Raw genomic sequence first — 12,779 nt, 5'->3', positions numbered from 1 at the left:
AACCTTCCTGAATGGCCCTGCAAACTCCACCAGATACAGCTAGCTTGTACCACGTTAATGCAGAGATGTACGGCTCCATGATCTGGCTGGATGTCTTGCTACAAGAGGGTTCTGGACTGACCCTGAGGGACCAATCTTGCTCCTAAAAAAGTCAACTGCAAAATCCTCTGATGGGAGCAAGTCCTTGCAGCAATCTGGATCACTTGATTCACAGTCTCCCGCCTCCCCGCAACATCTGTCCCTGAAGAAGAAACCCACAACTGTTTCTTTTCATGATTATTTATTTGAAGCAGCACCCGCAATCTCCTGGCTGCTTTCCAGACATACAAGAAAGGGTGCCCTGAGTAGATCATAGTCTACATGGACAACTGCATGTAACAAACAGATGCTCTTGCAGAGCACCCGAAATCCAACCGAAAAAGAAATGTAGCAATTTACCAGAAGTGATGGGACCCATGATCCCACTCTTTATGACATCAGCAGTACATAATTGTGCTTGGTCCCTGGGGAAAAGCCATCCAGACATTATTTCATACCTTGCATGCTGCACTGATTGGAGGCACAAGAATGCAGCAGGCAATTAGAACTATTACGATAAACCCGTCTTTTTTTGTTTGTTTGTTTTTCTTCATGTGGCTGCTTTGGAAATTGAGATCTCAGTGGTGAACATTTCCCAGCTTGTTGATTTCGTTTTAAAAAGGAAATACTACTACTAAAGGGATGCAGCTGAATGGATCTGCAGAAGGTACACTTTACAAAAACAGAACTGTCATTTTAGATTAAACAAACAAAAATGCAGTATTGTCTCTGCTCAAGGTCTCATTCTGAATACCTTTCAGAAAACAATGCTGACAGCACACTGGGAATCAATGCAGCCAATCTTCTTCCATGCAGAACTGGCATCTGCTAAGCATCCTTCTTGGGTTCCCAACAATGTTGGGGATGGGCGAAATGGCCATTTTGGAAAGATCCCTTCCTGGTTACAGCATTTCAGGTGCAGCCAGCTGATCTGATCTGCAGCAATGGCTGAACTTTGGCAGGGAGGGCTCTGTTCCACCATTCGTACAAGCATCGATCGGTAGGGAATATAGACGAGCTGATTAGACCCAGACTTTCCCATCTCCAGCCTCTTCACATTTGATTTCAACTGCACTTGGATCAGAGCACAGTGAAAAAGCAAGGCTCTTTTCCAATAACACGGCATCGGTCAAGTGTCTTCCAGCGAACTCAAAGCACAAATAAGATGAATGTCACAGAGAGGGGTATAAATATGTTTTTAAGATTTGGGAGTGAACTTAGGTCGTGCAGAAGCAAGGGACTGGCAGGGCGCTGGTCTACGTCAGAGCGGGCAAGTACCGTGCAAACCATCTCCACCTCTCCTGAGGCACCTCTGGCCTGATAGAAGGTCCCTCTGCTGTGCCAGACACAGCCCGATCCTGACCCGCAGTCCTGCGTATATATAGCTCTGCCCATGTCCTTCAATCCCCTCCCTTCTCAACTATTCCAGTTCCCGGCCACCCTATGCAATTCTGCTAACGTTAATGCCCCTTTCTAACCATCAGCTCCCCCGCCCCATTCCAGCTCCAGGCCTTCCATCCCAACCCTGTCAATGAACCTCAGTCCTCACCCACCCAGAACCCCATTAGTCCAGGCATGGAACTCTCCTGAGCAAAGACGTACGGTGGCACTGAACCGTGCCAAACCGTCCAGGTAGGTGGTTACCCGGGCTGAGACCTAAAGTCATTTCCGCTCATGAATCTGGGTTTGAGGGCATGCCTCCAATGGGGAGCGGGGCAATGCACAAACCCACTGGTGCCACCGCACCCTGGAAATCCCAACCACCGAGAGATCAATGGAAATGGATGCAGGGAATAACTGGGTGCAGGGTATCCAGCTACCATGCATCCGGGCAAAGAGTGGAGAATATCAGAGGAGAAAAATGGCGGTCACAGGCTCCTTTTGGTTGGCTTTGGATTCAAAATACTGTCACCCCCCCCCGCCTCGAAATGGCAGGTGTCACCTCGGTGCATGGAACCCACCCCGTTGAGGACCCCAGTGCGGTGGGGCCGGGGCGCTTCCGTTGCCCAAGGGCTGGTGATTCAGAAGGGAGGCCGTGCCCTGTTGCAGAAGGGGGCTTCGTTAGAGCTCTGGAGAGTATAGCACAGGGGAGGGAGAGGTGGAAGGGATGTGGCTGCCATGGCTGGAACTGTCCATTCATCACTGCACCCCTCACAGGAGCTGGAACGGGAATGGTCTGGCCGATGTGCCCACCAGCTGGGATGGATTCCATTCTGCACCCCCCAAAACTCCATCAATGCCGACTTGGCGGGGGAGGGGTGAATTTCATCTGGTTAATGCAAGTTAAGGGGTTGAATTTGGGGAGGGAGAAATCTCATTTGCCTGCTTTCCCACCCTTTGCAACCTTGCTGCTACAATATCTGCCCCTTGTATCTGCGCTGGCGTGGCATTTCACACCAAAAACAAAAGAAAGGAAGAGGTCAGGCAGCAGGCCAGGGTCTTTTTTGTTCCCCATCCTCCCCACTCTAAATGCAAATTGCCCCCTCTGGCCTGACCTTTCCCTAATTACCTGTGATAAAGGATCCACATTGGTAAAGCAAACAAACATCATCAGTGCTAATTAGGTGCCACCAAAGACTTAGCACTCCAGTCAGGACTTGTTTGTTTACCAAGCTAGCATGACAACAGCTGCTCAGTTTGGTACCTTCCCTGGCAAGGGCCCTGATGCAACCTCCAGCTCACCTGGTTGGCAGGAGGCTGAACCTGCAAAATGTGCATGCATCCAATGGGCCAGACCCTCAGCCAGCATAAACTGGCACAGCTCCATTGACGTCGACACGCACTCACACCACTGGATGGGATTTTCAAAAGCAGCCAAAGTGAGTTAGGAGCATAGGAGCACAAGACCCACTAAATGTCAATGGGATGTGGGCTCCTAACTCACTTAGGTGCTTTTGAATTACAAAAAAATCTCACCCTCTGATGTCAATGGCGCAACGCCTGCACAGTCACTGATGTAAGATCCGAATCAGGCCCAGTGGGAATCAAGCAGGAGGACCTGACACATGGTTTGCTAGGTCGCAGCGAACTGCAGCAAGCAGGTTACGGATCATGGATCCCCTCCATCGGGACCCCGGGAACAACCTTACTTAAAATTGCAAAGCACCACTCCAGTCACACGACTGGGAGCGGTAGCGTTTCCAAGCATTACATCTCCTCTCGGCACAGGACCCCCCAAACTCAGAGACTGTTGTCATTTACAAATGGGTATAAGGGAAGCTACCGTAACCAACTGCCTGATTTCCAAAGGCACTGGGCACCTGCAGCAACCACGGAATTGTAGGTGCTCAGCACTTCGCCTCAAGGAGCCTGAGGGCCGGACTTGGATCTTGCGCTGAGGTAAACCATGGGCAGATTCCCCATTGCTAGGCACCGTGGGCACTCCGAATGGCAATATTTTATATTGTGAGAACACAAGACATAGGGCACGCTAGGAACACGCCCAGCGCTGCTGGAAGCTCCAACTTTAATCAAGATCCCCTTTCCCCCTCTTTTGAGCTGCTTTGCCCTTAGACACCATAGTGAAAGTGGCCCTAGAAATAGCCAGGATATACATATCCAGCTCCTCTCCCTTGGCTCCTGGGTGCAACACAGCTGAGGAACGGGAAATGCAATCAGAGAACAAAATAAGCAACGACTGGCCCTTAGCTAGTGTCAAAAATGTAGTTTCGTCGATGCCAATGCAGCTAAAATGGTTCACACCAGCAGAGGAGCTTGCCCGTTATTTCTAAAGCACAGACTGAATATCAGGAAATCTTCCTATCAGCAAGATCTGTGGAATGGTCTCCCCAGAGGAATGATGGAAACCCCATTGCATGGGACACTTTAAAAAAAAATAATCAGAGACTGGCAAATACACAGTAACGGAACCACATTAACTGAAGCGTTACAGCAGCTCAACCAAACACTATACATGCCAACAGCAAGGGTTCTCCCGTTGGTGTAAGTAACCCACCTCCCCGAGAGGCGGTAGGTAGGTCGATGGAAGAATTCTTCTATCAAATCTCGCACGGTCTACAGGGGGCCGCAGGTCAGCTTAACATCACCACTCAGGGGTGTGGATTTTTCACCCCCTGACCGATGGAGTTAAACCAACCTAATTTTCTAGAGTAGACCCGGCCTCAGTCCCTGCAAGGTAACGCTCCTGATACCGCTAATGAAATCAGCTCGCTCACCTTCCCTCTTCCCCCATCTCATATTCCCAGAGCATTAGCATCGAGGCAAGCTGCAGTGTCACACTCCAAACTTTGTCCCCATAGCAACCCCATGGTGAGCCACTCCTGGGTATTTTCCCAAGGCACAGGCATCAGATCTGCAGCGGAGTACAGGACCAGGTCTAACTCTGGAGTAACCCCATTGATTTCAGCTGGGTTGACATCAGCATAACACGGAGTGGAAACCGGCCTTAAACCTCAAGTGACAAAACCTAAGAAACCTTGCCTGTCCCCTCCACTTCGCAATGATGTTTTTCCCCAGAAGTAGAGAAACCGAGTTGCGGTTTTGGGTCATGGCAGCTCAGGCAGACTCTCCAGGTCCACCCTAGTGAGGTATGACAGCTGCCGTCATCATGGTTACATCAGGGTGATGTCATGCCTGCTTCAAAGTGGGGGAGTCTAGTCTCTCTTGTTAATTGCACCGGACTCAGCAGATCTAGGGGAGAGAGGCTGCTGCTCCCCTGTAAAGACAAGGGGAAGAGAGGATTGTGGCAATATTTATTTATTTTTGTTTCTGCACCACAAGAGGAGAGGAGCTGCTGAAAAGCAGTGATTCCTTCCCCCCTTGCAAAAACATCACAGCTTAAAATAATAGCAGCAAATGCCTGGATGAAGAAGCATCTGCAATTCAGCAGGGGTAAAGCTGGAGATGCCTGGGGTTTTTAAATACCGCAACACATGCTTCGCTATCGCTAGTGGTTGGCCAATTCCACCCCCCGCCGCAGATTCCCTTCCAGGCTTTGTCCTCGGTCTTTAAACAAGAAAAGAAAGGTACCTTTGTCGCCAGCACTTGCTCCTGCGTTCCACCTTCTTTATTGTCCCTTATTTCCACCTGCAAGGGGAATTAAAAAAAAAAGTCAGAATAAAATGCAGTTCAGGCCAAGCCGGTCCTGGCAACACCAGCTACCACAGTCCTCCTGCTACCAGGGAATTGCATGCAGAAAGGGGGGGGCATGTTGTGTGTTATTTAAACACACACTGTCTATTAGAAAATCCCTATCGAATTCCCTTGGACTGAGGAGGGCAACTCTCGCATTTAAAGGGCATTGAAACGAAACACAAGGCAGAGCCTATATTTACCTTGTTCTGCTTTTAATTCTCTTTCCTCTCTCAGCTTGCCAGCGATCGCCCACCCCCGCACAAAAATCCCCCCCCCAGCCCTCGTCAGTTCCAGCGAGAATCCACCACTACCAGGCAGCCATCTTGCTTCATTCTCCTTTAAGCTCGGTTACAGACACCCTGGTGCATTCAGGGGCTTTTTTTCTTTCTGCCAGACGCTAGAGTCATTATCATACCGCTGAGCTCCGGCTCGCTTTCCCCCCCCCCCACCCCGATGAAACAAACACTGTGGACGTGATATGCATGCCCACTCCCCTGCCCGCCTCAGCGAGGGGGCGGACGAGCCAATCCTCGCAGGCTTCGCCGTGTGTGTGTGTGTGTGTGTGTGTGTACGCGCACGCGTGCGTGTGGAGAGGAGGAGGAAGAGAGGGATGTGGTTTTTCTGCTAGTGATTCGACCGTATCGACTTCTTTCAGGTCACACGAAGCACCAGGCAGTTCTCTCGCTCCCTCCCCGCCCGAGCCAGCTATAAAAGACAGTCGGGCAGCTGTCGCAGATTTCTAAAGAGCTTGCCTTCATCTGAACCAGCTGAGGATCTGGCTCGGCGAGGGTGGGCACCTGCTTAAATCAGTTTTACACCTGGCTAACTCCACTGGCGTAACTCCGGATTTACACCGCTGCAGAGAAGCAGCAGGAAAGCATAGCTCCTTCTGTGTTCATCCCAACAGCCAGAGGTAGTTTAAAGAGCCCCAGAAAAGCAATGAACTAAATTCTGACGCCAGTTACATCAGTGTCAGAGACCTTGTTTATAAGATCTGATTCTGTCCTCGCTAATATTGGTGTAACGTTGTTCACTTCACTGGAGTCACTCCAGATTTACAACAGCGGAATAATCATCATCCCCAGCTCTTCTATAGCACATTCCATCAGTAGATCTCAAAGCACTTTACAAAGGAGGTCAGTATCATGGTCTCCATTTTACAGATGGGGAAAATGAGGCATGGGGCAGTGCATGTCCAAGGTCACAAGCAGGCCAGGGTAAAGCTGTGATTAAAACCAAGGTTGCTCGAGTCCCAGTCCAGTGTTCTAACCACTAGGCAACATAGCACCCCTCCATCCAACTCTAGGTAACCAAGAGCAAAATTTAGAAGGCCTGATCCTAACCTCATTCCTGTTTGATAACGTCCAGTCCAGCGGAGTCACTTTGGATTTACCCTTCTGCAACCTACAGCAGACTTTATAACAACAGTTATCTAGCCATTCACACCCAACTCATCAGTGTGGTATATAAATGCCCATCATATTTGGCCCTTCTGTCTAGCACTTTTTTAATCTATAGATCTCCCTAATTAATTTTTTAATTAAAAGGTTTTAATATATGGTTTAGAGAGTGCTGGGAATTTACACATGAAAATGACAGGTTCCCATGCCCGAAAAGAGCTTGAAATGCAACTCACTAAGGGGGGGGGTGTGGCCCAGTAGACTGATCACATGTCTGGGAGCCAGGAGCTTCGGTGTTATACACCCTGTTTTGAACCAGCCACACTTTATTATTATTTATTTGTATCACCGTGGCATCTAGGGGCCCCAGTACCGGACTCGGACCCCACTGCGCTAGGTGCTGTACAAAGTGGCTTGCACTTTGGACAATTTTGCTTCATTTCTCTGCCTCCTCCTCCTCACACACAGTTAGGCTTGGAAGGACTCTATTATTATCAATAAATGTTGGTAAACATCTATTTCCCCGTGCACACATATACCCACGACAAAATATTCCTATCGATAACAATCAAAATGTGCAAAACAGGCAAAAGAAGGCGAGGACTCCATTTGATTTCAGACTATTTGCTTTGTACATTCTGACATGGGATGTTGACAGTTTGTGTTTCAACAATTATAAAGCTTTAACTTTTTGAATCTCAACCTCAACCTGTCATTAAATAATTCATGTCTGACCCCCCTCCGTCCCGTAATTTCCCACAACCGTGAACATTTAAATAGATAAAAATAAAATATTTAAAATCCATAACTTTGAGCAACTGGGAAAATATGACATAATAATAGAAAAAAATGCTTTAAAATACACCTTGATATTATCCATCAAAATGATTAAAAACAATAAAAATGGAGTATCTATGTCGTCCTTCCACAAGGCTTTTCATCCACAGACCTCGAAGGCGGGTCAGTATCATTACCCCCAATGTAAAGATAGGGGAAACTGAGGCACAGATGAGGGAAGCGACTTGCCCAAGGTCATACAATAAATCAGCGACTGAGCCAGAATTAGAACCTCGACTCTCAGCCCAGTGCCCTACCCACTAGGATACGCTGCCTCTCACCTGGGCAGCTGTGGATACCAATGACTGCAGATTCCATCCAGACCCCCGGATTACAGGGAAGCAGAATAAAAGCTGCCCAAGTCCTGTACAAACCCGTTGCATCACGCAGACTGCACTGGGACTGAGGGGGGAATCGCCTCTGCACCCAATGACTTCATCCCCAGAGCGTCTCCATATACACTGCCTGGTAGCCCACATGTGCCCCGGTCTGTGGCTATGGAAAGTTCATCCTCTGCTAGGTTACAGAAACAATATTTGCCGGGTTTAAATACTGTTAGGCCCTGATCAGACACATTAGCACCTTCAAATCTACAGCCCGGCTAGGCACACTTGCTAAGTGTCACAGCTGCTAATGACCCGACGCCACTAATGCTTCGGAGCTGACACCAGGGTACCTGAAGACCCTGGTAAATGCAAAGCAATGGGTGGCTAAGCCTCTGGTATCCCTCATTCCTTGTAATGACCCTCCCTGCCTTGGGCTGCCAGGACTTTCAGAGCAGGTCCCCTTGGTTCAAGGAAGTGAATTTACCCTTCCCTGACCCACAGAGGCCTGGGGACGAGGGGGGAATTCGCTCCTAGGGTGGTAATGTCAACTGCACTTTAATTCCCACTCTGGGCTCCACAGAAACTTTGCAAGCTGAGGGGATGTGCATCCTCCAGCTGGCCGGGCCATTTCCCTCTTTCAGCCGCTGTCAGCCGCTTTCTGGACGATGCTAAATCCCTCGCACCCCATGTCCTGGCAGAAAACAGTCTCACCCTCCCATCTGCCATCTTGGAAAATGGCATCCCTCTGCCCCCACCACCACTGAGGCAACAACAAAGGCCTATGGAAACTTCATAAAAGCTCTTGATCGCTGCCCGCTTTGTGGACACCAACACAATTCTGGGGGAACCCCTGCTGTGTCTCCGCAAGCTCGACTCCAACCATGGCCACTTTGGAGGGTGTTGGAGGCTCTGCTTAACGCTACATGGGGCCAAAAGCACCCCAGAATCGTGAGGATGTTTGGGCCCAGAAACCGGAGCTCCAACTAAAGTTACTGGAGTGACCAACCGGAGGTGAATTTGGCCCAGTGTATCCTTCTCGCCGCAGCCCCAGTGCTGGCAACTGGGGAGCAGCTGGTGGAAACTGACACACCGAAGGGTTAATGCAGTGTAGACGATTAGGCTCCGGATGCCTGGCTCTAGGACCCTGCAAGATGGGAGGGTTCGCCCCAGTCCCAAATGACTACAGGGCAATTAAACAGCCCCTTAGCCGAGCCAGCTGACCTGGGCCAGTCATGGGCGTCTAATTGCAGTGTAGACATAACCTAAGGGGCCAATTCCAGAAACTGTCCCTGGGGCCCCTTGCTGACAGCTCTGGCTGATACCTACGATAGCGGGGCATTGAGTGTTTATAGCACATTTCCGGAGCTGGCAGGTTCCTGGAATGGCGCTAATGGGTGCATGAGAAGGGAAGAGGATTTAAAAAACAAAAACAAATGTAACTGGATGGGAATTTTGTGATCATGAAATTTACAAGATCGACAGTCCTGGAAACTCAGTCCTCCCTGTATATCAACAGAACTGGTACCACCCAGGCAGTCGTGTGTAAGATTCTCACAGCCTGGCCAGCCAACAAGCCTCACCCCTGACCCCGAGCTCACAAAAGAAGTTTAGCATCCACGGCTCTCACTCGATCCTTGGACTCTTAGTGAAACTTGACTCACCAAATTCATTTCACACAGGCCTCTGATGGGACCGTATTCCTCTCGCCAGCTACCCTGGCTGGCTCCAAACCATTGAGCAAAACTGGCAAACTGTGACAAGTTCTAGTGGCCACATTTTCAAAGGAAGTTGGAAAACTCCAGAGGGTGCAGAGAAGAGCCACAAAAATGATCTGATGGCCCTACAGTGGGAGACTCAGAGAGCCCCAATCTGTTTAGTTAATAAAGAAGAAGATCAAGCGGTGAATGGTGGTGTATAAGTACCTCAGTGGGCAAAAAAATACCAGGTGTTAAAGGGCTCTTTGATGTAGAAGAGAAAGGCAGAACAAGCAGCATTGGCTGGAAGTTGAAGCCAGCCAAATTAGAAATAAGACACAATTTCTAACAGTGGAACACGCTACCAAGAGAAGTGGTGGATTCTACATCTTAAGCTTGGGTGCCTTATTGGAGGGTTTGCTTTACCCAAACACAAGTTACTGGGCTCAGTACAGCGATAACCAGGTGAAATTCTATGGCCTGCGTTATCTAGACTGCCAGACAAGATACTCTAATGGTCCGTTGCAGGCTTAATCTACAAATGTCTGACGAGCGCTGGAAGGCTCTGTAAGCCATTCACTGATTACCCTGGGCTTGTATTTTCTCCATTAGACAGTACGCCAGCAACATCTGTGAACATCAGTTTGTGGAAATCCTGCTCCGCCTTCGCTGCTACCATTAGAAACGATAGGTTTCTGGAACATCATTTTACAGTGAGCCGAACAGAGGAAGAAGCAGAGGCACTGAAGTTCTGAGCCTGGAGAGAACATGCAGCTGTTTCTGGAACAGAGGGGATTTTTCCTGGGTGAGCTGGAAAGTTGAAAACGGATGAAGTAGAGACTTTAGTCTTCACTTCTGTCCCATAGCCAATATGATAACAGGCAACGAACCAGGAGAATAAGTCCACCAAACAGTCTCAAAGCACTTGATAAACACCTCACTTTACAACAGACCTAACAGGGTAGGTATTCCGCCCATTTTGCAGATGAGGAAAACTGACGCACAGAGAAGTGACTTTGCCTGAGTAGGAAGGTGAGTGGCACAGTTAGGAATAGAAACCAGGAGACCTGACTCCCAGTCCCCCTCACTCTAATCACTAGATACCACTCCAGAGTCAGGAGTAGAATCCAGGAGTCCTGAACCAGGCATCTGCTCTAAGCACTAGATCCCGCTGCCCCAGTAAGTGGGTGGCTACATTTTGCTGGTAACTGACACGATCCCTGTAGCCTTGTGAAGTTTGTTTGCAAGCTGAGAGTTTAGGATGAAGGGCCCTTTACATTAGAAATGTCAGCCTTCAACAGGGTATTATCTGTTCCCTGCACTCCAGAGAGCTGGTTATCAAGAGCGTTTTCTGGGGTTTAGCATAGGGCAGCTGAGAGTCAGGACTCCTGAGTACTATTCTCAGCTCTGGGATGGGAGGGGTTCCAGTGGTTAGAGCAGGGGGGACAAAACCCCGAAGTCCTGACTCTATCTCCCCTCCCCCACTATAACCCCCTAGTACCTCTTCCCTCCCAGGAGTAGAATCCAGGACTCCTGCATCCAAGGTCCCTGCTCTAACGGTAGACACACTTCCCTCCCCGAGCTGCGGATACAACCCAGGAGTCTGAGAGGGAAGTGGGTCTAGTACTAACCCCTCCTCCTTCAGAGTCGCTCCCTGTCTACCATGCCTCGAGCAAAGGGGGAGGCAGCACTCACCGCCGACTATTTACTACTACGGACGGCAACCCCGGGCTCAGATTTAAGCTGTAGATGTCTTTGAACAGACTAAGGTCGTCCCAAGACTCACGCAAAGGGAGGTCAGAGATACTCATCGTGGGCCTGGTAAAGGGCTTTGAGAAGCCAAGGATAAAAGACCCCGTGTAAGTGCGACACCGCTGCAGCACGAAGCCATCAGAGCGGTGGGCGAGAGATCGGCTAGCCTGGGCACCAGACAGTTCCGGCTCACGCCCGGCCACACGAAGAACAGAAAAGGGTACTGAGCTAGTGCGGGTGTTTTTTCTTCCACTGAACTTTGCGGCGACTGGGGCTCTGCTTCACCGGCCCCTCAAGACGCTCTGCATCCTCACATGCGTAGGGCCCTGGGGAAAAGGAGTTCCCCGAACCACCCTCTCCCACAGGGAGCGTTTTAGTCGGCCACCAGCTCCTATCACCAGCGTCACTCCCCACAGTGCACGCAACCCGCCAGCCAACGCCTGCAGAACAGATTCCTATAAGTAAGGGCACCCAGAGCAGGCTTTTAAATCGCCCTTCCCAGAGAGGAAGGCCAGCTTGGCAACCAAGACACTGGCCTGGGAGTCAGGACACCAGAGGCTCAGACTCCTTGGGCAAGTCGCTTAGGCTTGGTCTGCACCACCAGCTTCTGTTGGAATAACGCCGTCGCTGAGCGACCGTTATACACACCTGACCCCAGTGCTATGAGCGCTGCCTCTCGGGGAGGTGGTGTACCTACAGCAACGGGAAAAGCTCTCCCATCGGTAAAGGTAACGTCCTCACTAAGCACTACAGTGGCACAGCTGCACTGCTGCAGCTCTGTAAGTGTCGACAAGCCCTTCATCTCTCTGGATTTCAGGTCCCCGCCTGTAAAATGTGGACAAGGACACTTCCTTTTCCCCACCCTTTGTCTGTTTTGTATTTTAGAGGGCAACCTCTTCCAGGCAGAACTGTCTCCTACCCAGGGTCTCTGCAGTGTCCAGCGCAACAGGGCCCTGATTTTGGTTAGGGAACGACCATAATACAAATCAGCTTGAAACTGAGCAGATCTGGTAACATGATGGAAGAGCCACTCATCTCCAGAAGGATCATGTTAAGATACATGTCACCCTGCACGGAGCACTGTTCGCTGCCCCAGCATGCGAGTCCTAGGATCTGAGTTCCTCCCCCAGCTTGGCCATTGATTTGCTGCACAAGTCATCTCCTCTCCCTGTGCCTCAGTCTCCTCATCTGTAATATTGACTCACCTTTGTAAAGTTCTTGGTGCGGCTCAGATCAAAAGAGGCCATCAGTGCTGAGCGTTATTAGTCTCACACCTCCGGACACGCACAAGGATTGAATTCAGGCGAGGGCTCGGTGAAAGTTTCATCACTCAAACCCTCAAAAGCCACACAAAACTTTTAGGTGTCACTACTGACGCAGATCTCAGCCCAGGGCTGGCCAGGAACCTGGGGAGGGTTCATGCTTGGAGATCAAAACCACATGGGAAGTCAAAGGGTTTTCATGAAAAGCTGACATTTCTGCAGCATTCGGCTCAGAGCTTTGGCGGGCGGAGCAGAAGCTGACAAGCTGAGTCAAGCATGCTGGGGGCACAGACCCAACCACCATGCTACCCACAGCAGATCTCCAAACAAGAGAGG

At 50.0% G+C, this 12,779-nt stretch overlaps 1 protein-coding gene across 6 annotated transcripts in view; it reads right to left on the bottom strand.

Moving 5' to 3' along the window:
* Positions 1 to 12,779, bottom strand: part of TET3 (tet methylcytosine dioxygenase 3) — a 159,467-nt gene that overhangs the window by 119,467 nt on the left and 27,221 nt on the right. For 5 of the 6 annotated variants that reach the window (XM_065584393.1, XM_042859282.2, XM_005286506.4 and 2 more), the window contains exon 3: positions 5,068 to 5,124. In XM_065584393.1, coding sequence (XP_065440465.1) covers positions 5,068 to 5,124 — 57 coding nt within the window. Of the gene's footprint in view, positions 1 to 5,067; positions 5,125 to 5,372; positions 5,705 to 12,779 lie in introns of those variants that run through there. The other variant, XM_024108423.3, reaches the window with a different exon arrangement.

The sequence above is a fragment of the Chrysemys picta genome, chromosome 2 (assembly GCF_011386835.1).
Source record: "Chrysemys picta bellii isolate R12L10 chromosome 2, ASM1138683v2, whole genome shotgun sequence".
In the NCBI taxonomy this organism is placed as follows: Eukaryota; Metazoa; Chordata; order Testudines; family Emydidae; genus Chrysemys; species Chrysemys picta.
This window is presented reverse-complemented; position numbering and strand designations above follow the sequence as displayed.